This window comes from Haliotis rufescens, unplaced genomic scaffold, assembly GCF_023055435.1.
Source record: "Haliotis rufescens isolate VD_foot unplaced genomic scaffold, xgHalRufe1.0.p SCAF_10, whole genome shotgun sequence".
In the NCBI taxonomy this organism is placed as follows: domain Eukaryota; kingdom Metazoa; phylum Mollusca; class Gastropoda; order Lepetellida; family Haliotidae; genus Haliotis; species Haliotis rufescens.
In genome coordinates this window covers 28,652,036-28,679,115 of record NW_025963780.1, presented here as the reverse complement: position 1 = coordinate 28,679,115, position 27,080 = coordinate 28,652,036, and the positions used below count along the sequence as shown (strand labels likewise).

Below are 27,080 nucleotides of genomic sequence, written 5' to 3'. Positions count from 1 at the left end.
CTTCACTTTTTGTAAATCTGCAGTAAATGAAATTGTCTAAGAAGAAAATACTTTCAGCACAAATGGTATGAAAACCCAACTCTCCACCTACCTAGAGAGTCTGTGAGCAGGGTGTGTAGGGGCTTCTGTTCCTGACAGTGTAACGGAGTACATTGAACCACCTACCTAGAGAGTCTGTGAGCAGGGTGTGTAGGGGCTTCTGTTCCTGACAGTGTAACAGAGTACGTTGAACCACCTACCTAGAGAGTCTGTGAGCAGGGTGTGTAGGGGCTTCTGTTCCTGACAGTGTAACGGAGTACGTTGAACCACCTACCTAGAGAGTCTGTGAGCAGGGTGTGTAGGGGCTTCTGTTCCTGACAGTGTAACGGAGTACATTGAACCACCTACCTAGAGAGTCTGTGAGCAGGGTGTGTAGGGGCTTCTGTTCCTGACGTGTAACGGAGTACGTTGAACCACCTAACTAGAGAGTCTGTGAGCAGGGTTTGTAGGGGCTTCTGTTCCTGACAGTGTAACGGAGTACGTTGAACCACCTACCTAGAGCGTCTGTGAGCAGGGTGTGTAGGGGCTTCTGTTCCTGACAGTGTAACGGAGTACGTTGAACCACCTACCTAGAGCGTCTGTGAGCAGGGTGTGTAGGGGCTTCTGTTCCTGACAGTGTAACGGAGTACGTTGAACCACCTACCTAGAGCGTCTGTGAGCAGGGTGTGTAGGGGCTTCTGTTCCTGACAGTGTAACAGAACACGTTGAACCACCTACCTAGAGAGTCTGTGAGCAGGGTGTGTAGGGGCTTCTGTTCCTGACAGTGTAACGGAACACGTTGAACCACCTACCTAGAGAGTCTGTGAGCAGGGTGTGTAGGGGCTTCTGTTCCTGACGGTGTAACGGAACACGTTGAACCACCTACCTAGAGAGTCTGTGAGCAGGGTGTGTAGGGGCTTCTGTTCCTGACAGTGTAACGGAACACGTTGAACCACCTACCTAGAGAGTCTGTGAGCAGGGTGTGTAGGGGCTTCTGTTCCTGACAGTGTAACGGAACACGATGAACCACCTACCTAGAGAGTCTGTGAGCAGGGTGTGTAGGGGCTTCTGTTCCTGACAGTGTAACGGAGTACATTGAACCACCTACCTAGAGCGTCTGTGAGCAGGGTGTGTAGGGGCTTCTGTTCCTGACAGTGTAACGGAACACGTTGAACCACCTACCTAGAGAGTCTGTGAGCAGGGTGTGTAGGGGCTTCTGTTCCTGACGGTGGAATGGAATATGGGTTGACGAGGGGGGAGCTGATTTTGCCACCAGACGCTGCTGCTGCTGCCGCTGCTGCAAGATATGCCTGACTGGTTCCTGGTGGGAAGTCACCATCAATCACTACAAGGAAATGAATAATGTAAGATGAAATCGCTGGCCAATTCTCAGATGCGTTGCACATTTATGTTTGACACTGCCACAAACATACTAATGGAAATTTGTGCAAACTCACCAACACCAAGGCTTGTAAAGAATGCCCAAGGGCTCTGATATGGGAAAATAAGACTGAACAAGTTTTTTTTGTTTTTTGTTTGTTTGTTTGTTTGTTGTTTACTCAGCAATATTCCAGCTGTATGACAGCAGTTTGTAAATAATCAAGTCTGGACCAGACAATCCAGTGACTGACATCATGAGCATCAATCTACGCAATTGGGATACAATGTCATGTATCAACCAAGTCAGTGAGTCTGACCACCCAATCCCGTTAGTCGCCTCTTAAGACAAGCATGGGTTGCTGAAGACCTACTCTTACAGCGGGATGATGCCATGCATATGTCACATGACACTGACATGAGGTCACATGACACTGACATGAGGTCACATGACAAATGGAAAGCTAAGACATTCTCACAATACAATCGCGATAAACATGAAATAGAGATACAACTATATAGTACCTCAATAGTAATTGGTCCTATTGAGCAACAATGCAAGCCGGTAAATAAGGACAAGGGAGACAACTTTGACCAACCTGGCAGTGAAGGGAAGTAACCGGGGAGAGCATTTGGCAGTAGGTGACTTGCAATTGGCATTCCAAGACGTGCCGTCATCGCTCGTAACTCCTCCTCCGAAGCCACACTACTGGATGTAGAACCCTGCAATAACAATCAGCGACTATAGTTCATAGTGAGATGTGTGGGGAAGCATCTCCCACCGACCCAAACCAGGACCCATTTTGTATGCCTAAATACAGTGAATGTATGTCAAACTTATGAAACCAACTTCATTTAGGTCCAATAGATGTTCCAAGAGCAAATATATTGTAAGTTTAAGCAGAAAAACATTAAAATAAGACTTAACTTTATGTCCTCTGGCAATACATGTGTGAATGAGTGAGTGAGTGAGTGAATGGTTTACTCATACAGTGTTGGGTGTTGGAGACCTACTCTTTCCTGGAACAACCCCACCATGTGAAAGATGTAGGTTTATCAACAGGATTACTCGCACAAACAGATGGTGATTGTTGAGGCAAGTATTGGGTGTTGGAGACCTACTCTTCCCTGGACGGAGAGACGGACGGACGGACGGACACACGCACGCACGACCGCACACACACACACACACACACACGACTTCTGTAGGTATATCAACAGGACTACTCACACTAACTGATGATGGCCCTGAGGTTGGGGGTCTGCCCAGGGAGATGTTGGGCATGGATGGGGACGTGTAGAGACTCAGGTCATTTCCGGGATAGCTCAATCCAGGTCGGAATGGGAACGGGTAGGTGCCATTGTCCTGAAACAAATTCACAATTAAATACAAATTCAATCATCCGTCCATACAATACCAAAAAAAAGAAGAATTATATCATATCTGCAGGTGTAAGGTCCATTGTCCTGAAAATAATTGATAATTAGATGCAAAACAATTAATCCTCATAAAAAAAATGTAGGTTTCTGTTTGTTTGTGTGTGGATAAATCGATGCCAAACAGGGTTCTGATTACAATTCTTCTCGTACAGACATAATCCTGTCATGTGCATGTTACAGATGACAATCCTCCTTGACAACTATGTTACTTGCTAATAGTGAGCGGCCATTGAAGTCAGAGTTGAGCACGGTTCAATGCATACTTTCGTATTTCATGCTTCAACTGGATTTGTTTGTTTGTTGTTTAACGCCGCATTCAACAATATTCCATCTAGATAACGGCGGTATGTAAATAAATGAGTCTCAACCAGACAATACAGCGATTGATGTCAAGAGCATCGATCCATGCAATTTGGATACGGTGACATGCATCAACCAAGTCAGTGAGCCTGACCACCTGATCCTGTTAGTCACCGCTTACGTCAAGCATTGTCACCTTTTACGGAATGCATAGTTGCCAATCAACACTTCACTTCACTTCACTTCACTTCACTTCACTTCACTTCACTTCACTTCACTAACAAATTGTACTGCAACATATTGTGATACAGGTATCTGTATTGTGATATGTTAAAGTGTTTGACACTGATTGAACAGGTCCTCACCACTGACAAATAACAGTCACCAATTCAGCTCAAAATGCTTTCATTTATCTCTGAAGATTTGAAAAGCTAAAGATTTCAAACAATAAATAAAAAGTAATTCTGGTAATGATCTGGAAGGAGTTAGTGAGTGAGTTTGGTTTTATGCCGCTTTTAGCAATATTCCAACAATATCACGGTGGGGACACAAGAAATGGGCTTCACAGATTGTACCAATGTCGGGAATTGAACCCGTGTCTTCAGCGTGACGAGCGAACGCTTTAACCACTGGGCTACCCGACCGCCCCTGATGTGGAAGGAAGTGTCAAGGGACAATTTCTACATCCGACATCCCTATCAACCCTGATCTTAGTCTTGGTGTTGAGGACGGGCATTAAGACAATAAGAGTCTTACACATTAATATAACAAAACAGGTAATTTGCGCTAGGCATAAATCCATCTGGGCAGAATACAGCCATTAATCAACATTTCTAGAAGAATGAGAGAGCATCCGTTTCTCTCCTCACAGATAGGCGTGTTAACACAAGTTGATATCAAGCATTTACACGAAACTACAACCCCCATCCAGGGAAAGAAGGTCCGCCTGGCTGATTGCCAATCTATATATAAACAGCAGTAATGCTACACTGGCACCATCTCCTTAAAGAACCTCCCGTAGAATTACGTTACCCACAATTGTGTTGGGGGACATGGCAGGGTCAATGACACAATGCCAACATGCGGCTCATTTGTGTTGGCTTATCTACTTCACTCCTTCCTGGAGAGTTTTTACCAATAAATTTTGTCAGATATATTGACAGCATCTCCTGCCGAAAACAATGGTAAAATACACAGCAAGTTATTGCCTTAACATTCACTGTCGAAGAAGTCCAAGAACATCAACACCTGCCTGTATACATCATGCCATTTCTTTCCCAACAACAGTCGTATTCTTAATGAGGGGGAAACTATGAACGCAGTTTTATTCAAAAACACAACCAATAAATCTGAAATATATATGAATCTAAATTAAATCCTACAGCGCAATGTAATTATTTCTATGATAATCATAAGGGTGAAAAGCTGGCTTCATTTTAGGCCGTACTCTGACTCCTATGGAGATGGAGCTGATTCTGCAACACCTATCTAGCCTTGCTTCAAGGCTGTACTAAAAAAAGTGTATTGATTTGTAGTAATTCTACCCTTCCAATAGGCAAGTCTAGATATGTTGACAGTAAGGACTCCAGGCTCTTATCGGGACAACTTGTTCTTATTATTTACATAATCTAGAACTTATGACTTAAACTAATAATTATTGCCTTAGAGACTTGTGCAAGTCTATCCATCGAGCCACATCCCATTTCCGTGCTGCGAGACTGTGCCAAGCTCTATAAAAATCACCTCTATTTACAGTAGGTTTTATTTTGGCAGCAGGAGATGAAGCATCTGTATTAGGGTGCTAAAGAACTCTTCTGCTTCTCAAAGACACACATTTCGTGAAGGAAGAATCTCTCGCCTTTCTGCACTACACTTTCTTGTTGCCACAATATATTAAAAGATAAAATTGTTTGAGTAAAATAACTAATGCCAATATCAAGGAATTCAAAATATTCACTCAAATTGAACTAGTTGGACCATTTCACATCACAAACCTAATCTTCTTATTTCATATCATAAAATGATGAGAGGTATGTATAATGACCATTAGATATGTTTTATGCCACAAAATATCAAAAGATAAAATAGTTTGAGCAAATTAGGTAATCCCAATATCAAGGAATCTTAAATATTTACTCACAGCTAAATAGTTGGACCATTTGATAATACAAACAGAGAAACCTAATCTTCAAATTTCATATCATAAAATGAAGAGAATGCATATTAATGATTTGAAAATTGGGGATAAAAATACATTTTAACAAATAGTCATAAGGAAGTTAATTATCTAACATTGTATAAACCAACTCAATTCTCTACACAGGATATATTTATACAACAAAGGAAGCACTTGGAAGCCCATCGTCATTTTACACTGCAGCTGTCATACACAGATTTAATAACGTCCACAAAAAATATATTTAATCAATAACTATGTCCTAAAATTACACAAAAGCACATCAAACTTGAAGCTAGCCATTAAAACTTTCACAGGCAGTGACTCAGTCAGAACTATAAAAAGAACAGAAAATGTGATTGCAAGTCAAAAACTTGGATGCACACATACTGAATTGAATTGTAAGCAAGCAATGTCATCTAACAAAACATGGCCGACGTTTAACTGGAAAAATGATCAGATGTACAACAGCTAATTACATAAAATGATTTTTTTCCCCTTTAGATCACCTGGCCATGGCAACAGACCATATCCAACATCAATTCATCTGACATGAATTATTTTATCTGCTTTGTTGAAAACAGAAGAAAATTAAGACCAAGTAGACTGCCATATTTAAGCTTAGGTCATGGCAGCCATGCCAATTTACACTTATAAGAGGGGTATGTAAAGTGTGTGATCTAGGCTACCAGTTGTGGAAGGCTTGGGGTGTCAAGTGGTTAGGTCCCTGCCTTTGTGTACTGGCCAGTGTGGGTTCAAATCCCTGATGGGACTCCAACCCAAGTACTAGGATTAGTACTTTACTGAGATAAGTGTAATCCCAAATATATAACATGTCACATTTGACCACATTCCAAAAAGGCAAAGTTTTGCATAATTGCCATTGTTGAACAGAACAGACAATGGTATTTAATTTGAACTTAGTCGGATCTTATGTTCAAAATATATATTAAATAGTCTTGGAATGACATTTATAAATGATACACATGAAAGAGAATGCATGGATGTCAACTTCTTTATTATGAGGAACACATCGTTTCGGCCCATAAGCTTACTCCTTATCAAGACCATCATCATTCACCTGATGAGGTGAGGTGAGGTGAAATTGGGTTTAACGTCGCGTCCAAGATTATAGCATGCACGTGTGTGTGTGTGGCTGCTTGTACTAGTCCGGACTGATGCCGATTTATAGTGCTAGCTCACTGAGATACCATGCCGCAGTTTAACATGAATACCCCACTCAGACACAGTATACTGACTCCGAGCCGACCAGTGCTTGTTTTAGCCCCTTAATGTCGAGCGCCAGACAGGGTTACAACAAGTACCATCTTTTAACGTCTTTTGGTATGACGCGGCCGGGGATCGAACCCCGGACCTTCCGCTCTCCGGGCTTACGCTCTACCACAAGACCACGGAGGCAGCACTTCACCTGATGAAGGAGTAAGCATACTTTGACCGTTGTATTCTTCATTATAAACAAGTTGACATTCATAAGTTCTCTCTCTTATATATCAACATAACACATGATCAGTAGCAGAGCTGCATCCATACATTAATTCAACAGTCTGTTGGCCCTTGTGCAGAATAACTAAACATCTGTCCCACAAACTACATATTGTTCTGCAATAAAGATAAAAAAAACATTTCACAGATGGTCAAATTATCCCAGATGTGTATGAAAGATTTAATCTGAATATGGCAATATCAATAATTCCTAATTTGGCTAGGGCACCTGCTAGAGGGTTCAAACCAGTAAATGGTACTAAGATCAAACCAACTTACCTCTTTAGAGTGGAGTGACGACAGACTCCCATTGGGCAATGCACCATGGGAGCTTCCTGCTGGCGAATTGGGCCCCGAATCTGGATTACTGCTACAAACTCCAGTCTCAACTGCAACAGATCATTCATGAAAGCCTGAATCTTTTATCAAGGCACTCTAAAAGATCTTAACATGAAGTATCAAACATTTTTGGGGTATCTTTCGTTGTTGTTGTTGTTGTTGTTTAACGCCGCACTCAGCAATATCCCAGCTTATAGACGGCAGTCTGTTAATAATCAAGTCTGGACCAGTCAATCCAATGATTGATATCATGAGTATCAATCTACACAATTGGGATCGATGACATGCATCATTCACGTCAGCGAGTCTGACCACCCGATCCCATTAGTCTCCTCTTTCGACAAGCATGGGTTGCTGAAGACCTATTCTATCCCGAATCTTCACTGGTATTAGGGGGTGTCAACATTCCATACTTTGTACGAATAAGTCTTGTTAACTTAACCAAGGGTGGAGCTTGTGTTTATAGTGGGGTCCCTAATTTGTAAATCAAAATTTGCCTGACAATTATCTCAAGTCTTTGCTTCAGAAGTGAGTGAGTGAGGATGGTTTTACGCTGCTTTTAGCAATATTCCAGGAATATCACGGCGGGGGACACCAGAAATGAGCTTCACACATTGCACCCATGTCGGGAATCGAACCCGGGTCTTCGGCGATCTTCAGAAGTGAGTGAGTGAGTGATTTCAGTTTCCTGGCGCATGTCCTGGATCGTCCTGGATAAATACTTCAGTGGTCAGTTGGATGTATGACACCCGTCACTGAATCAGTGAATGAGTGAGTGAAAGCATAGTGCCCCAATTATTGAGGTCAAGCCATATTGAATGGTTGCCCTCAAGGGGGAAGGGATTTAAACATGACAGAAAGTCCATTCGACATTCACCACACCAGAAACCCCCAAAGCATGGGCTTGGTACTGACATACCAAGGACTTAAATCTGGGCAAATATGGGATTCAAATTACGACCAGCTGATTCTGGCACTGCTAAGGGAGGCAACTCTACACGGAAAAGCTGCAGCTTAGCCAACTTGGCCATCTTCCACTATCTTTAAGTGTGGGGAAGTGAGAGACCAGGTTCCACATTCCAACACAGACATGATGGAATACTGAGACGACTGTAAGGGTCAGCGGTACATATAGACGACAATATAAATGATCAATAGAAAAGATCACCAACTTGTTGAGGAGACAACAATAATATCTGGACAGATTCATCTGGAACTTAATGAAGTCAAACCAGACCGTATTTCATCACCCTAATGAAGAGAGTGAGACAGGGTAACAAGTACTATCTTTTAACATCTTTTGGTTCGATGTGGTCGGGGATCAAACCACCGACCTTCCACTCTCCGGGCAGCTCTCTCCACTTCACCACGGAGGCTGTCCACATACAGCATGAGATGATCAAATGAACCACAGCACAAATGGCTGACAGCATCAAGGAGGGTGGAGGGGGAAGTCCATCTTAGTAAATAATTCAAAACCACAGCAGTCGCCTTGATCTCATTGCCTGATTACTATGTCAAGCCGACCCCTGCCCAAGCCGCTGTGCACTCATCACATTTCACACCATTGAGAAGATATTTATAAAGTTCACACAAAATCTCTCATAAATTTTAAGTGTGTTGACTGTGGGGTGGGGGATGGCTACAGTACAATTAAGAGAAGAATGTCAGAATATAGGGCACAGCTTTGCTCTTGAAGGTCACAGGGCACAGTGTGTGTGCGTGTGTGTGCGTGCATGTGTGCGTGTGTGTGCGTGCGTGTGCATGCGTGTGTGCGTGCGTGCAACTGTGTGTTTGTGTGTGTAACTCTCTCTCTCTCAAAGTGTGAGAGTGTGTGACAGTGTAAACCAATGTGTGACAGTATGTGTGAGAATGTGAGTATCTGTGTTGGCATGTGAGGATATGAGTATCTGTGTTGGCATGTGAGAATGTGAGAGTGTTAGCATGTAAGAATGTGTGTCAATATGTGTCAGCATGTGAGAATGTGTGTCAATGTGAGTGTCAGCATGTGAGAATGTGTGTCAATGTGAGTGTCAGCATGTGAGAATGTGTCAATGTGAGTGTCAGCATGTGAGAATGTGTGTCAATGTGAGTGTCAGCATGTGAAAGTGTCAGAGAAATTGAGTGTGCCAGTGTGTGAGAATGTGCGACAATGTGAGTGTGTCATTTGAGAATATGTCAGTAAGTGAGAGTGTGTGCCAATGTGTGGGAGTGTGTGCCAATGTGTGAGAGTGTGTGTCAATGTGTGGGAGTGTGTGCCAATGTGTGGAAGTGTGTGCCAATGTGTGAGAGGGGTGTGCCAATGTGTCAGTGCCAGTGTGAGAGTGTGTGCCAATGTATGGGAGTGGGAGTCAATGTGTGGGAGTGGGAGCCAATGTGTGAGAGTGGGAGTCAATGTGTGGGAGTGTGTGTCAATGTGTGGGAGCGGGAGTCAATGTGTGGGAGTGTGTGTGCCAATGTGTGGGAGTGGGAGTCAATGTGTGAGAGTGTGTGTGCCAATGTGTGAGAGTGTGAGTCAATGTGTGGGAGTGTGTGTGCCAATGTGTGAGAGCGTGAGTCAATGTGTGGGAGTGTGTGTGCCAATGTGTGAGAGTGTGAGTCAATGTGTGGGAGTGTGTGTGCCAATGTGTGAGAGTGTGAGTCAATGTGTGGGAGTGTGTGTGCCAATGTGTGGGAGTGGGTGAGTGAGTGAGCTAATGCTTTACGTCACATGGGCAAGATTTCAGCCATATCGTGACGAGTGTGGGAGTCAATGTGTGGGAGTGTGTGTGCCAATGTGTGGGAGTGGGAGTCAATGTGTGGGAGTGTGTGTCAATGTGTGGGAGTGTGTGTGCCAATGTGTGGGAGTGTGAGTCAATGTGTGGGAGTGTGTGTGCCAATGTGTGGGAGTGGGAGTCAATGTGTGGGAGTGTGTGTGCCAATGTGTGGGAGTGGGAGTCAATGTGTGGGAGTGTGTGTGCCAATGTGTGGGAGTGGGAGTCAATGTGTGGGAGTGTGTGTGCCAATGTGTGGGAGTGGGAGTCAATGTGTGAGAGTGTGTGTGCCAATGTGTGAGAGTGTGAGTCAATGTGTGGGAGTGTGTGTGCCAATGTGTGAGTGTCAGTGTGAGAGCATGTGTCAGTAAGTGAGACTGTAAGCCAATGTGTGAGAGCATGTGTCAGTGTGAGAGCATGTGTCAGTAAGTGAGAGTGTAAGTCAATGTGTGAGAGCATGTGTCAGTGTGAGAGCATGTGTCAGTGTGAGAGCATGTGTCAGTAAGTGAGAGTGTAAGTCAATCTGTGAGTTAGTTATAAGTTAGTTTTGTATGTGTTTAAGTAATGCACTTCAGTGTTTATGGTGCTTCAGGATGGTGCTTCCGGATGGCTCTACTTCTACATCATGTAGTGATATCAAATTCCTCAGCTATTATCACATTTCTGCCAGCTCGATCTAATGGTCTCTTGATAAAGAGATCACTCTGGCACTAAAGGTCACTGACACATGTGAAGTGAGTTGACACTGTAGGCAGCAATATTACAGCTTATCATGGCTGTCTGGAAATATTAACATACAACGCTCATTTAACCAGCAGTTGATACCATGAGGCACTTATTCTGCTCTGGAATCCTATGGAGAGAGTTGCAGGAGGTTCAGGGAACTTATTCTGCCCTGGAATCCAATGGAGAGGGTTGCATGAGGTTCAGGGAACTTATTCTGTCCTGGAATCCCATGGAGAGAGTTGCCTTAGATTCAGGGAACTTATTCTGTCCTGGAATCACATGGAGAGGGTTGCATGAGGTTCAGGGAACTTATTTTGCCCTGGAATCCCATGGAGAGAGTTGCATGAGGTTCAGGGAACTTATTCTGTCCTGGAATCCCATGGAGAGGGTTGCATGAGGTTCAGGGAACTTATTCTGCCCTGGAAACCCATGGAGAGGGTTGCATGAGGTTCAGGGAACTTATTCTGCCCTGGAATCCCATCGAGAGGGTTGCATGAGGTTCAGGGAACTTATTCTGTCCTGGAATCCCATGGAGAGGGTTGCATGAGGTTCAGGGAACTTATTCTGCTCTGGAATCCCATGGAGAGGGTTGCATGAGGTTCAGGGAACTTATTCTGTCCTGGAATCCCATGGAGAGGGTTGCATGAGGTTCAGGGAACTTATTCTGCCCTGGAATCCCATGGAGAGGGTTGAATGAGGTTCAGGGAACTTATTCTGCCCTGGAATCCCATGGAGAGGGTTGCATGAGGTTCAGGGAACTTATTCTGTCCTGGAATCCCATGGAGAGAGTTGCCTTAGATTCAGGGAACTTATTCTGTCCTGGAATCACATGGAGAGGGTTGCATGAGGTTCAGGGAACTTATTTTGCCCTGGAATCCCATGGAGAGAGTTGCATGAGGTTCAGGGAACTTATTCTGTCCTGGAATCCCATGGAGAGGGTTGCATGAGGTTCAGGGAACTTATTCTGCCCTGGAAACCCATGGAGAGGGTTGCATGAGGTTCAGGGAACTTATTCTACCCTGGAATCCAATGGAGAAAGTTGCCTTAGATTCAGGGAACCTGTACTGCCCTGGAATCCCATGGAGAGAGTTGCCTTAGATTCAGGGAACTTATTCTGTCCTGGAATCCAAGGAGAGAGTTGCAGCAGGTTCAGGGAAAATATTCTGTCCTGGAATCCAAGGAGAGAGTTGCAGCAGGTTCAGGGAAAATATTCTGTCCTGGAATCCCATGGAGAGAGCTGCATGAAGTTCAGGGAACCTTTCTGCCCCGGAAAGAGAGTATTGTTGACACAGCCAGACATCACCTTCAGTCTTCTCAAATTGCACCAACACAGGGCATCAAACTCTTGTCATCTACAAGTTAACACACTAATCACCTGGCAAACACCTACCGGATACGCTTGAGTAAGTGAGTGAGTTCAAATTTAATGACGCATCAGCATTATTTCAGCCATATAGCGATGAGAACCAAGTTTTTATATATACAAACATGTCAGAAATACAAGCTGCCTACCCTTGAAGGTGCAAAGAAGCAATTTATTCTCAATTTTGTAAATATGGAAACATCTCTCAAGTCCTTTGAGGAGGGAACCCACGAGGGCAATCAGTTACTTTCCATGAAGATGTACTGCTGAAATGACCTGCTACTTTCATTCTTCAGATACAGGTTACTCATTCTCAAAATAACATCTACCTTGCCAAACATTTTCAGCTTTGGAATACCATTCACGAATCTTCTATTAACTCGCATTTTTTAAAATTCTTTCAGCAATTAACTTCCCAGAACCAACTCACGTATAAGTACAATATATCTGGTAACATACACACAGTGAGAGTAATAGGATGTAAACTCTGCATAGTGCAGATTACGTTTTTCCTGGTATGAAATTCCTCGATTCACCTGGCAAACATCCAAATTCCACATGTTGCAATGCTTTTAGATACCGGCTTGAAAATAAGCCAAATATGTTTTTTGTTTAAACATAAATCATATTATCCACAACATATCTCACTTATAGCATCTAAAATGGGTGAGGAAAAACTTCTAGTTCACCCTACTGATCCTGTGAGCAATAACTCACGCCCTGACATAGGTAAACGGTAAAAGAAATGTTAGTCTCGAAGTCTAATTCATGCAAAAAACAAATGTCACACTTCAATCCAACCTCTAACTGCTGTTATTTATGTTTGTTATTTCCAAATTGCCAATGGCTGTGTATGTTAATGTAAACAATTTGCAATCAATCATTCGCCATGCGGACAAACTCTTGGGAAGGGTGGTTAGCTGGGTTTCAAGGTCAAGGTCACAAGGGTACTTGAACAGGCAGGTCACATGACTGTGTCACATGATCAGGTCACATGACCAATTAACTGGATATGCTTCTTTTCTTTTCTTTGAGTTACCTCCCTTGAATTACCACCAATAAAACATACAAGACTTTGACATGATAGTGTTATAACTACTCGTGAAGTCAGTAGAAACATGGTTTAAGAATAATACATCTTCGCATGGTAAATAAGGATTAAAAGAGCAATTAGTACCGCGTTATGAATCAAAGCTATATAACATAACAACTGACCAGAGACCGTACAGGTACATACTTGATAGAGGAGTTTTACGCTTAAGTTGTAATGGTCCTTTGTCCCGTCTCCGAACTAGAGGACTGTGGGTAATTATGCGACGTGTTTCCAATTTCTGCTTCAAAGCCGAGCGCACTTTAAGAATATTTGGCTCAGATGCTGAAATCGACAAATGGGTAATACTTATGTAATGTCTGCAGGCAGCAGCTGTCTGAAAGAAAGACATTGACTAATACAGTACAAATATACAAAACATGAAAGCCCTTTCATTGAAACACTCTTTTCATAGGTCCGTACTTTCAAGGGTTACAATCTCATAGATTTTTCTGTTGGTACAAGTAGCATGTCAACCTTCAGAGAACATAAAACAAATTATACTTTCAACAATGCACTATTTCAATCAATCCAATTTTACAAACATTTTTGTTTTTATTTACATCCTAAAATACACTATTCAATCCTAGTAAAACAATATATGTGACAGACCATGACATAAGGAACCTTATGGGTGAAAAATCACATTTTGACTTCTTATTTTATTGTAAAACTACAGTATTTTAGGACCACAAAAATACAATTCATAAGCTTCAATTCATATTTATTACAGGGATATATGGCATCAAACATTTGACTTTCATTTTCTGCAAAGTCCCATTTTTAGGCTTAAAACTGTTTATGTAATGATTGCAGTGTTTAGATATGTCTGTTTAATTGAAAGCAGACATGTATGCTGGAATGATTTGAAGTTGTTGGTTGGTTGGTTTGTTGTTTAACGCCACACTCAGCAATATTCCAGCTATATGACAGCGGTCTGTAAATAATCGAGTCTGGACCAGACAATCCAGTGATTGATAGCATGAGCATCGATCCACGCAATTGAGATCGATGACATGCATCAACCAAGTCAGAGAGCCTGACCACCCGATCCCGTTAGTCGCCTTTTACGACAAGCATAGTCACCTTTTACAGCAAGCATGGGTTGCTGAAGACCTATTCTACCACTGAATCTTCACGGGTCTGATTTGAAGTAATGTTAATATTACATTATGAACAAATGAGAGAAAACAAGATATTTTTGTATAGTTCGCACACATGGCCATTTATATGGAAGTAAGTTGAGGTCAAATGTCTTTATGACGTCACAGGACAATTGTATCCTAGCACCAATAAGGTCCCTTTCTCCTGGCGGGTCACAAACATTGGCGTTCTTCTGAACAAGGCCTAATAACATTGTACCTCAATGTGGGTTTACTGACAACAGCATCATATACTTGGTAACTACATCCCTGCGAAAATACAGCCTTGAATAATCATTTGTTTTATATGCAGAAAACAAGTAATGGCAATAAAGATATCAACTGCCATAAGACATATCATATCATCAAATACAAAAGCACAATTGTTTTCCATTAAAGAATAAGAAGATGACCTGGAAATATTACCCTTCTGTAAATGTAATTATTTTTTCACTGGTTTAAGAATATTTCTGTCCCAATACATCTTGATAAGCACAGGCATTGCGTAGGAGAATAGTCATTATCAACGTGTCTTGAAAAGCAAAGGTCTTCCCACCAAATTTTGAATTTTCAGCCTTTTTCATTTCCAAATAAATGCTTACTGACATCTAGTAAGATCAGTATTTAGCAATGCAACTAAAATGCCACAGGTTAATGGCAATACTTAACTTTGACAAGGATTTACTATGGAGGAAAATACCAAGACAAAAGGTGAAAGGTGACTTCTTGTAATTGAAGTATTCTAGAAGAACGACAGGAGTATCATAGAAACCATGACAAAGATATACAGCCATGGGAAGGATTTGGTATTTTACGTTTCAAGTATAGAAGTGACATTTAGAAACAGATCATGTATTAGCAATGAGAGTTAGAAGACTGACTTAGTGGAAAGTGATCATTATGGTTCTCTCAAGGAATGATTAGCTCCTATTATAGTACCCTAACAAAATAACATTGATCACGAAGGAAATCATCACCAATGGACAGGTCCATGCCCACGCAATGAGAGATATACTACTCAAATGAAATTAAGGATCACCCAGTTCTTTAATATTGCTAGTTAATATGAAAGAATTGGGTGGTTCTTAACTTGTTTGGAGTGGCATATTTTAGATCAATCGGAATAGTAGCTTTGAGAAATGGCCAAGTTTACATCCCTGTTTCCTCCATCATTTGAAATATTCATTTACACACTATTCCTAAACACCTCAAATAATCAACCCTTCATAAAGTTGGCCTGTTTCCATTTGTTCAATTCGAACACCTGACATTGCAACCAGACAGAAACACTATATTGTCTGGAAGCATTAAAGTAAATATATCAACATCACAAGAATTATACACACGACGCAGCCACCCACTCTTGTGGGGCCTCTTTCGTTTCATCCACTTTGATACTAGCCAGTTGCTAACGGCAACGATTCATTTTGTTTCTTCATTCTCTTGACTACAAGCATGGAAATGCTATAAATACTCGGTGAAACAAAACATAGCCCATCCATCTGGCCTTTGAGTCAAACAAGAGGAAAACAGGAGAAAATAGACGTTTCAAAAATATCTTGGCTTAATTAACCATTCCTGGCAGAGTATCAGAGGAGGCACGAGAGTTCTATGTTATAAGAAAGTACTTCTCAAAGATGGCTATCACAGAACGAAATAGGCAGATTTGAATCTGACGGTTATATACATTTTTTAATCAGTGTGCTTATCTACAAAACTTAAGTACGTTCACCGTAAAAATAAATTGTTGTAATTTTGAAATGAATTGGGTTCGATTCAGGCACAATTACAATGGAAGAAAGGTCATGAAAGTTTTATACCATCACCGCTTAAAGGATCACATGACCATGATAATGAGATACAAAAAGCAACTCATTTAGAAGTCAGTAAGACACTTTTTTAATTATCAGATATCATTTGACTCAACATATAAGAATGTCAAGTTTAAAAATGTATACCAAATACTTGGGATTTGTTCTCATTTGGCTTCGAAATTAAACTATTAGTTTGTTAAAAGCAAAATGAGCTTAATGTTTTCTTTAGTAAATCAATTTAATTATTCAGATGCACATAAAGGGCTGATATGATAGCAAACCCTGATATAGAAATGAACATTAAAAGCCACAAAGAAAAAATAATAATAATTATTTCATAAATAATTTCATTCATTTGACCAAAAATAAGTTCTTTCATTGAGAAGAAAACCATTAATCTTTGGAAAATATTCTTACTTCACAAAATGGTTGACATTTACTCAAAATGAACTCAGAGAACATGCCTTTAATGAAAACTGCTATCTAAAAATATCTTTAAAAAATGAAAATTTGCATGATGTAAAGAACTGAAATTAGCTACAGCTTGGACCACAAGACAGTAACACAAAACAGTGTGTGCTTTCCATGGACAAAACAAAGTTTTTACGACTAAAAGCATTCAAAGATCGGTCAACAAGAGTAGGACATGTTTTAGGTAGCAATCTAAATTAATTTTTTTTTTTTCAAAAGAAATATTCCGAAAAACGAAACACATTCAGTGCTTCAGATAGCATCACTGACCACTGTAAACCCCAATGACCACCATTTCTGACCAGCATAGATTTCTCACAAATCATTTCACAAGAAGTGATCACATGGCCCATATAAATTCAAATCAATCTGAGACCGTGTCATTTCTCTGTACGAAGCCTATTGGTCTGAATACGTCCTTGGCGTTGGAGTTTATACAATATTGAAAAATAACTAAAACTTTCAGAATGATTCATTGTCTCCAAATGCAGTTGATCTCGTACTGTGTGCGAAATAGCTGCCTGCCTGCTTGTCTGTGGCTAGCAAAATTTCAGTCAGACTTAAGATTCTGAAATGTCCCCAGCCCGAATAGCTAATGAAATTTGAATTGTAATTTTTTTATAATGCAAACCTCTTATAAGATCAAAATAAAAAAGTTCTCCTGCTTCTACAATCACCATAAAATCGAAAATCAAATTAATACCCGTAACAAATCAAAGTTGCGAGATCACAGTTACCCCCCTCATAAAATTTGACTCGTGATTTGCAATTTATTTTGACAAAATTGATACCTTTGCAGAATAGAATCTCTGGGAAAATAAACTGTCGCATATTTAAGCTAGTGAAATTTGAAACTGACCAGCAACTTTTAAGGCCAGTAAGTTTCAAAATATGGATGGCCAGGTGGGCTACTTCACGCACTGACCTCATACCATTTCAGCAACAGTATGAGTGAGTGAGTGAGTATGGTTTTACGCCGCTTTTAGCAATATTCGAGCAATATCACACATTGTACCCATGTAGGGAATAGAACCCGGTCTTTGGCGTGACGAGCCAACGCTTTAACCACTAGGCTACCCGACCGCCTCTTTCAACAGTATGAATGAGAATACAAAACAAATATGAAACGTCATCAAGATAACCTTACTGTATCCTTATGTCCATTGTTTGAAATAGGATTAAATGTTTAACAGTGACCCAGCGGACATGCACATATATCGATGATGGGACCAGATTAACACAACATTAAGTTATTAGCATGCACACATCAAAGGTCAGGTTACACACAGGCCAAACAACGGGTAAAAACAAAGGCAGCCTGCTCAATGCTATTTCACAAGACAAGCGGGGGAGACACCAGATTCGTCCTTAACCATATGCCTGCATCACAGTAAATGTGTGGGCGTCTCAATCAATATTTCATGAACGAACCTAACAGAGCTCGAACATCGCCTTTCTTGCTACCTATCCATTCTACAGACACTTCCTCCCAAAAATACGTCCATCTCTCTCTTTTTACAATAATCTTTGTCAGGGACCCATACAAAAAAAAACAATAAAGTAAAGCCCCGTTAATTTGCTCCGACCATTGCATCTCTTGCCTCCTATCTGTTCTAGGACACTTCAACCCAAATATATGTCCATCTCTCTCTTTTTACAATAATCTTTGTCAGGAATCCCATACAACAAATACGAATAAGATGAAGCAGTGTTAATCTTCAGGATGGTGAACATTAATCTTCTAAACAATATCATTTGTCTGAACATTAGAACTGAAACCATACACTAACTCTTCACTAAAATATGTGTCGCAATACACTGTTCACAGAGCATATGAACACTATTTCAGAATAAAAATGTGTAAATTCAGATTTGGATAAAATGGTGAAAAAATACATTTGTTCTTATTTCTAAACATTTATTGATGCCAAATGTTTGTGTTATTCCAAGATCACACCATAACACGATTAGCCTGAATAACAGTAAGTGAGTATGGTTTTACCCTGCTTTTAGCAATATTCCAGCCATATATCACGGGACACCACAAATGGGCTTCACACATTGAACGCATGTCGGGAATTGAACCCGGTTCTTCAGCGTGACGAGCGAACGCTTTAACCATTAGGCTACCCGACCGCCCCTGCCTGAATAACAGACTTCGGACAAGATCCGATGTTGATGTTGAATAACATCACGAATCCCTGAGCCTCAGTGACTCATATTCTGCTTTAATCAATAAAGACGTTCTTACTTTGTCCCAGAAGAGAATTTGCTCAAAACCATTTGATATTTCCACTGATATTTTTTTTACAATATTTTAATAAACTTTTGGCAGAGTATGTTTTTATAGCAATACATGTTTGATATTTTGACAGTAAATTGTGTCACATTATTTCCCTTTATCTTCCAGCGTTGCTTTCCAGTCAGAAAATTGAGCAGGCTGCCAAATTTGCATGTAAGATTCTATATTTGCACATTCATCCAAAGAAAACCCAACAAAAACACAAAAATCAACCATTCCAACTTAAAAGTGACACGTTCCAATTCATTCCGTATCTAAATCTAGACAACAACATCGCACTTACCAGTTTTTCGTAAAGGGAAGTCATCATCATATTTTCCCAGCATTCCAGGTGGGTATGGAGGGGACAGGTTACTCTGTGGGGGGGAACTCTGTTCCAGGGACCCCTGGTTTGGTACCCTGTCAAACAAAGTTGCTTGTTAGTTGTCTGGATTAACGAGTGAGTGAGTGAGTGAGTGAATGAGTGAGTATGGTTTTATTCCGTTTTTAGCAATATTCCAGCCATATCACGGCAGATGACACCAGAAATTAGCTTCACACAATGTACCCATGTGGGAAATCAAACCCAGGTCTTCAGCATGACAAGCGAACGCTTCAACCACTAGACTATCCCACAGCCCCTTGGATGAAGGATAACTGAGTTGCTTGGAGAAAGCACATGGTAAGACTCAAGGTGAGGTGAAATGGGGTTCAAAGTTGCGTCCAAGATTTTTGCACTTATATAGCGACATACATGCAGGTGTGTCCTAGTCAGGACTGATGCCGGTTTATAGTGCTAGCCCACTGAGGTACCATGCCACAGGTTGACAACCCACTCAGACACAGTGTGCTGACTCTCAGCCAACCAGTCCTTATTTTCGCCCCTTAATCCCGAGCGCCATGCAGGGTAACAACAAGTACCATCTTTAAACGTCTTTTGGTTTGACAAGGCCAGGGTTCAAACACCAGACCTTCCACTCCCTGAACGGACACTCCACCAACAATATAAATACATGTAGATCATCATCATCATCATCATCATCATCATCATCATCATCATCATCATGCCGCAGTCTTGGTGATTAATATAACTAGAGACTGCTACTCAAAATAATTTTCACTGTTCAATGATGCTAATGTTTCACCCTCATATATAACTCATATATTGTACAGTTTCTTGTATACTTCAAGTTCCTATCACGGTTCATACAATAAACTAGGTGCGGCGGGCATGGTGCCGGTGGGACAGCATATCTACATCAAATAATACTGGGTTCTTTGCTGCTGCTTCTACAGCAGCAGTCCAAATCTTCGTGCCTGCTGTTTCCGCGGGAGGGGGTACAAAGATCCCATTCCTATACCCGTCTGCCATGCCACAGCGGCCACGGCGGAGGGCCACGACTATGCTGCTCACGCATACTGTCCCATCGGCACCATCCAAACCACGACCTATTTTCATCCACAATCCTCTTTGTCTCATTTATCACATTATATTGCTGGTAAACTTTACAGCATACCTACATACAATATTTCTATAAAGGTCTGCATATAATGCAATGACATCACGGGGAGTGGGAGAAAAGCCGAATGAGACAATGTTGTCTACATTATCTAATTTCATGAGCCCACAAGCCTCAGTATGATGCTGAACCTCAAATCAACAGATCCCAGCAGGCAAGCACTGGGCCTACTGGGCCTCCAAATGCAGTTCTGGCCTCCGGGATTCGTGACAGACCAGGAAGGTGAGTGAGTGGGTATAATTTTACGCTGCTTTTAGCATGTTCAAGCAATATCCCGGCAGGGAACACCAGACACGCATGCAGGGAATCGAAACTTGGAAGAAGACCTACCATGGGTGTCTGAACTGTGGTGGAGAGCCTGTGGTCAGTTCTCGGACGGCAGCTTCACGCTGCTTCTTGGTCAGGACAAATTCATGAAGCTTCTGCTTGACTTCAGTGGACGCAACGGCACCTGAAATACCAAACAAGCAAATCTGTAATCAACTCTGGAAGTTGGGAATAGCATTCCTCTTTTTTCATCTCACCTTAAGCATCTTGTTTGTTTGTTTGTTGTTTAACACCAAACAATATTCCAGTTAAATTATGGTGGTCTGTTAATTACTGCCTGGATCAGACCATCCTGTGATCAATATTTTGAGCATCAATCCATGCCATCAGGGCACGATGGCACGCAATGAACCAAGACACGGGGCCTGACTACCCGATCCAAATTTACTACCCATGTACCCGACCCCCTATTACCCTACCCTACTCGGGTACCCACTGCAAGTTTCAAGAGTTGGGAACAAAATATCTGATTGGTAATTGTTTTACCGCAGCCCTGGCTAAAACTATTTAGATACATGTATCAAACAATCAGATCATGCGTTCACTGAAGTTGACTGACGCTTTAAGGAATGTGTGCATCGTCAAAAAGAAATGCGAACATTAGCGACTTGTAGTGTAATCACTGAGCTATAGTGAGTTTTTGTCATTAAACAATATATCACGTGACTAACCATGGGTCCGGGTAGTCCTGTGGGTACCCGGGTCCTACTCAGGACACACCCGACCTGAGTACCCGAGTTACCCGTCCTAGCCTAACATGACGAACATAGGTTGGTGGGGAGCTATTCAAATACAGAATCCCATAAGGGATGAGGTGAGGTGAAGTGGAGTTAAAGTTGCATTCAAGATTATTGCACCTATAGAGCATCGTGCATGCATATGTGTTTGTGTGGCTGCAGGGGGCACGGGTGGCCCAGTCGTCTAAGGCGCCGCGATTCGCTGTGCAGAGTTGCGTCCCTTGGGCACGCCAGAAACCTATGATTGTGGGTTCGAATCCGGGTTCGCCCCGATTATGTTTCTAGGTTTGTCAGCACCATACCCGTGCTCGTGGGTTTCACCGAAGTGGTAAACGTCTTAGACCTGCATCACTCCGGGCTTTCCTCCCACATTAAGCTGACACGCCGCGATATAACTGGAATACTGTTAAAAGCGGCGTTAAACCCAACTCACTCACTCACTCATTGTGTGGCTGCTTATACTAGCACTTATGCTGATATTATAGTGCTAACCCACTGACATACCATGCTGCAGTTTAACATGAATACCCCACTCAGACCACTCCGAGCCAACCAGTCATTGTTTTAGCCTTTTTATGCCTAGTGCCAGGCAGGGCAACAACAAGTACCATCTTTAAATGTCTTTTGGTATGATGCAACCGTGGATCGAACCCTGGACCTTTCGCTTTCCAGGCCAACGCTCTACTAGACCACAGAGGCAGTTGGTCAGCCTCGTGGTAAGCCTCATGGTAAGCCATCAAACAGCCAACCGGCAAGGGGGACAACTCACTTTCTTTCATCATGTCTCTCAAGGTAGGGTCAAACACAGCATCAACTTCACCTACTGATAGCACAACGATGTGCTGTGCAATTCTTACAATCAGCCAAGGGGGACAACTCACTTTCTTTTACCATGTCTCTCAAGGTAGGGACAATCACAGCATCAACATCACCTACTGATAGCACAACGATGTGCTGTGCAATTCTTACAATCAGCCAAGGGGGACAACTCACTTTCTTTTACCATGTCTCTCAAGGTAGGGACAATCACAGCATCAACATCACTTACTGATATCACAACGATGTGCTGTGCAATGCTTACATTCAGCCAAGGGGGACAACTCACTTTCTTCGGTCTTCTTCTTGTTCTTGATCTGCTCCAGCCGCTCCTTCTCCAAGAGTTCCTTCTCGATGCGCTGCTGCTGCTCCAGCTTCTTTTGCTGCTGCTGCTCAAAGTAACCCTGACACAATAACGACCCGTGAAAGCAGCTCCCCACCTGCTCTCACCCCCGGCGCCAGATTTAATGGTACACCCCTCTAGCCACCTTTTCTCTCAAGGCAGGGGACTAGCGCCAAATTGGCACAATTTGGACAAAAACTTTTGTATTACTGGAATTATCTTTGGGGAATGTCCTCCTTGATTTTATTATTGTGTAGTAACCCTCTTGCCACTTTGTCTCTCAAGACGGGACCAGCGCCAAAATGGCACAATTTAAACCAAAACTTTTGTATTATTATTTGTCATACTCTCATTTGAATTATCTTGGGGGAATGTCCTCCTTGATTTTATGATTGTGTAAAGGATTGTAAATGAAAACAGAAAATTAATAAATAATTGCATTTTGTCAACTCTGCTGTACAGTGTTTTATTTGTTTTACTTGAAACAGGTAGACACACCGTCTAGTATTGAAGTTGCTCATAACTTGGCTCAAACATTCTTTTAGCATTGACTTCCCACAGCTGTGGACCTGTGATGAAGCATGGTGGTTAAAGCATTCACTTGTCACATCGAAAGCCCAGATTCAATTCCCAACATGGGTACAATGTGTTAAGTCCAATTCTGGTGTACCCCACCAAGATATTGCTGGAAAATAGCTAAAACTATACTCACTCCCTAAGTACCATCTTTCAACATCTTAATGACGCAACCTGGGATCAAACCCCGGACATTCCTGTCTCCGAGAGGACGCTCTACCACTAGACCACATAGGGGGTCGCTAAGCATCGAGGAAAGCCTTGAGGTGAGCCTGAAGGAAAGCCTCATGGTAAGCCTGAAGGAAAGCCTCGTGGTAAGCCTCAAGGAAAGCCTCAAGAAAAGCCTCATAGTAAGCCTCGTGGAAAAGCCAAAAGAAAAGCCTTGTAAGACTCATGGTAAGACTCAAGAAAAACCTTGTGGTAAGCCTTGTGGTAAACCTTGTGGACACTCCACCACTAGACCACGGAGGCGGTCGAAAAGACAGATGACATTATACACATATGTAAACCAAATCACAATAATTCTGAGAAATTAATATTCCACTTATTTACCCAATTTCCTGCTAGACAAAGCATCACCTATCATTAGAGACAAAACAACAATATGCAAGGCTCACTCCTGCCAATTTAATCCTATTATCAACTATTTATGATTCAACTCTTAAATAAGTCAAGTATGACACATTCTCCCCATATATTTACATAACCAGACAAATACGGATGTCATTCTTTCTACACGGAAATTACAGTCTCTTTCAAGAATCTGGCTGATAATAGTGTACTAAAATAACCCCAAGGCTGTGAAGTGCATTGCTGGTGTACCGACTAGCCTAGGACCAACACAATCAAATGTAATCTTTTTAATAGTAGTGAGGACTGTCACAGCGTACAGGACCTTATTGATTGATTGAGTGAGTGAGTATGGTTTTACGTCAATGTTAGCAATATTCCAGCAATATCAAGGTGAGGCCACAAGAAATAGGCCACACACATGTGAATCGAACTCAGGTCATCACCAGACAGGCGAACACTTTAACCACTAGGCTACCCGACCACCCCCGAAAAAGCATGATGAAGTAACATAGTTTTGTTTCAAATGAAAACTTCATAATTCTCTTTAAAAAAAAAAAAAAAAAAAAAAGCGCGAGTGACAAGAGTTGGGTTTAACGCCGTTTGAACTGTATTCCAGTTATATCACAGCGAGTCTGCTTAATATGGGAGGACGTCCTAAAGTAATGCAGGTTAGAAATGTTTACCAATTTGGTGAAGCCAACGAAATACAGGTATAGTGCAAGTTCTGCTGAAGAAGCCAAATTGGGATCAAACTCAAAAGAGAAGCTATTATTCACATGAATCCAAAATACCAGAATTGACAGTTTCTGAATTTAGAACTAACTAAGGAAAGGACAGCCAACTGTACAGCAGAAATAACTTCCTGTTTGTTTTCATGAATTGATGACTTAAAAAATATACCAAAGATATGAATTATAAACCCCACTAAATCTGACGGACCAGCGGGAACAGCAACTGTGTAATATGCTTAGCACATTCAAATTAAGCTTTCTCCTTTATCATGAATGAATGTGTATAAACAATTTTATTTTTTTGAAACATTTCAAAATATTTATGACATGGTCAAGAAAACTGCAATGACACATTGATATCTGTGAGAATGCTCGAAGTAATTTTTAAGATATTGATCTTAAATTTTCGGGATTAAATAAAATAAAAACTTTTAGAATTTTTTTAAAAATATACCAAGGTGCAGTGCAGTCATATCAACATCAAACAGGTCACCAGAGGGCAGTACAACATTGATTTGTTTCGTTACAAAAAAAAAAGGCAATCAATTTTATACAGCCCCAGTATCAACAAGAATCAGCAACAAATTGACTGAAAACAATTCTGTAAATATTATCTGGTAAATAAAACAACTAACCAAGATTTGTCATGAATAGCATCATAGCTGTTATCATAGATGAAGAATGCAAACATATATTAGTAAGATAAGTTCTCCAACCTTGTACCAACGCAGGAAAGTACTGCCAAATGAACACTCATTTCTTGAATTCCGACCTCGTTACCCGATCAGAAAACACCTAAATAATTCATCCTAACCAGTGAAAGGTTGCTAATGTATGACTATCTCTCACATTCTCAAATTGTCCATGACGTGTCAATCAATACTTCCAGCGACAACATCGAACACCTTCAATAATACCTCAATGAATCAAAAAAATGTTTCAAACATGGCAAATACTATTATCTCTCACAAATCTAAACAGGTTTAATCTTACGCTTAAACATTGCATGTGGGTGACATTTTCAAAAGAGGAAACTTGAACTACATTCAGAATCAAAATATCCCAAGCAACTCAAATTTTTTGAAAAGATCAAATAGATGATACAGAATATATGAGGCATTTTTTCAATGAATCATATCCTAAATTTAGACAGAAATGACAGAAATAGAGCGAAATGGGCATCAAAACAGCTCGATTTCCTTAAATAACCCACAAATCTCACTAAGGAAAGCCATTACCTGGAGGTATCAGTGCATGATTAACCCCCATAGCCAACTGAAATAGTCCTCCAGAAATAGCTGATGTTGAGGAAATCAATGTAAGATATTTTAAGCCCAGATATCTACCATCATAAGGAACGGCAGACGGATCAAAAGGGCACTGATCTGCACAGACTGAGCAGACTAGAAGGCATCGTGTGTACAATTGTCTAGGCGCCATAATTAGTTCGCAATGACAATTTGAAATCGAAGATGGATCTATTTTCTGTGATTTTGAATCATAATTGATGCTTCAATATCATGAAACTGCATTCCCTATGACAACATGTTGAGGGTTTTATCCATTTATTTTGTGTATTTTATTAAATTTCATCGCTTTTATTAAACATTAACATTTTTTTACTATTTTATTATGATGTTATGAAACATTTTTATGAAACTGTTTCATATGGTACTAGTTCTTAGATATGTGAGTGAGTGAGTGAGTGAGTATGGTTTTACGCCGCTTTTAGCAATATTCCAGCAATATCACGGCGGGGGACACCAGAAATGGGCTTCACGCATTGTACCCATGTCGGGAATCGAACACGGGTCTTCGGCGTGACGAGCGAACTCTTTAACCACTAGGCTACCCGACCGCCCCCTGAGATATGTAGTGCCATGGCATGTAATGGTATAATAGTAAACTCAGATGTGGGCAGCTAACTTGATGCATGATCAAAATACCAACAAATCTGCTCGCATAGACTCAAGCTTGTGACATTGTCGGTTTGCAAACAAAATATCAGAGTCATAAAACATAAAAGTCCTAATCTTATCCTCATAGATAACCTCCGAACTTACACACACAAAATCTTTCCAGGACTGAGATTTTCATGTTTCCTCTTATCACACAGGAAACAACATCTTACGAGGGAAACAACATCTGCAACCTTATAGAGAAACAACCCGTAACAACATCATGACATCCCAACTGGTGCCAGCACAACATGAAACAAGTCACGTCTCCCTCTTCCAGAGACCTCAAGTGCCGCAGAAGAACTTTACTCATAATACCACGAACTTTGTCTCCTGACAGATTATAACCTTCATTTCCTGGCACTAAATTCAAATTATCAATAAAATATTCACTCATGTTGAAACAACCCTTCTAAAAATACCAACTCAAGATAAGCCACGTTGGCCAAGAGAAAAAATATATTGCGCAAAAAGCTGGAGGACAATGCCACCAGATAGAACACTGAACCATGATGTAACAGAGGCTATGGGCTTGTATATACATTCATCCTCATCCTCATAATGTCATCAAGGTCACATTTGCTTGGCTCAGGTCTGTCAATCATTATCAGACTGAAGATGGGGGATAAGATATACAAACAACATCACAAGGGTACAAAATACAAAGATGGAGAGAAAACATGGACCATTTTATCCAGTCAGTCAA

At 41.2% G+C, this 27,080-nt stretch overlaps 1 protein-coding gene across 12 annotated transcripts in view; it reads right to left on the bottom strand.

Moving 5' to 3' along the window:
- LOC124135050 (histone deacetylase 4-like) overlaps positions 1-27,080 on the bottom strand; it is a 156,595-nt gene that overhangs the window by 29,108 nt on the left and 100,407 nt on the right. For 8 of the 12 annotated variants that reach the window (XM_046500217.2, XM_046500219.2, XM_046500223.2 and 5 more), the window contains 8 exons: positions 22,483-22,597; positions 20,644-20,764; positions 19,098-19,213; positions 13,233-13,370; positions 7,094-7,203; positions 2,627-2,761; positions 1,995-2,118; positions 1,201-1,363 (listed from right to left, as the gene is read on the bottom strand). In XM_046500217.2, coding sequence (XP_046356173.1) covers positions 1,201-1,363; positions 1,995-2,118; positions 2,627-2,761; positions 7,094-7,203; positions 13,233-13,370; positions 19,098-19,213; positions 20,644-20,764; positions 22,483-22,597 — 1,022 coding nt within the window. The remainder of the gene's footprint in view (positions 1-1,200; positions 1,364-1,994; positions 2,119-2,626; positions 2,762-7,093; positions 7,204-13,232; positions 13,371-19,097; positions 19,214-20,643; positions 20,765-22,482; positions 22,598-27,080) is intronic. The other 4 variants (XM_046500218.2, XM_046500221.2, XM_046500225.2 and 1 more) reach the window with 2 other exon arrangements.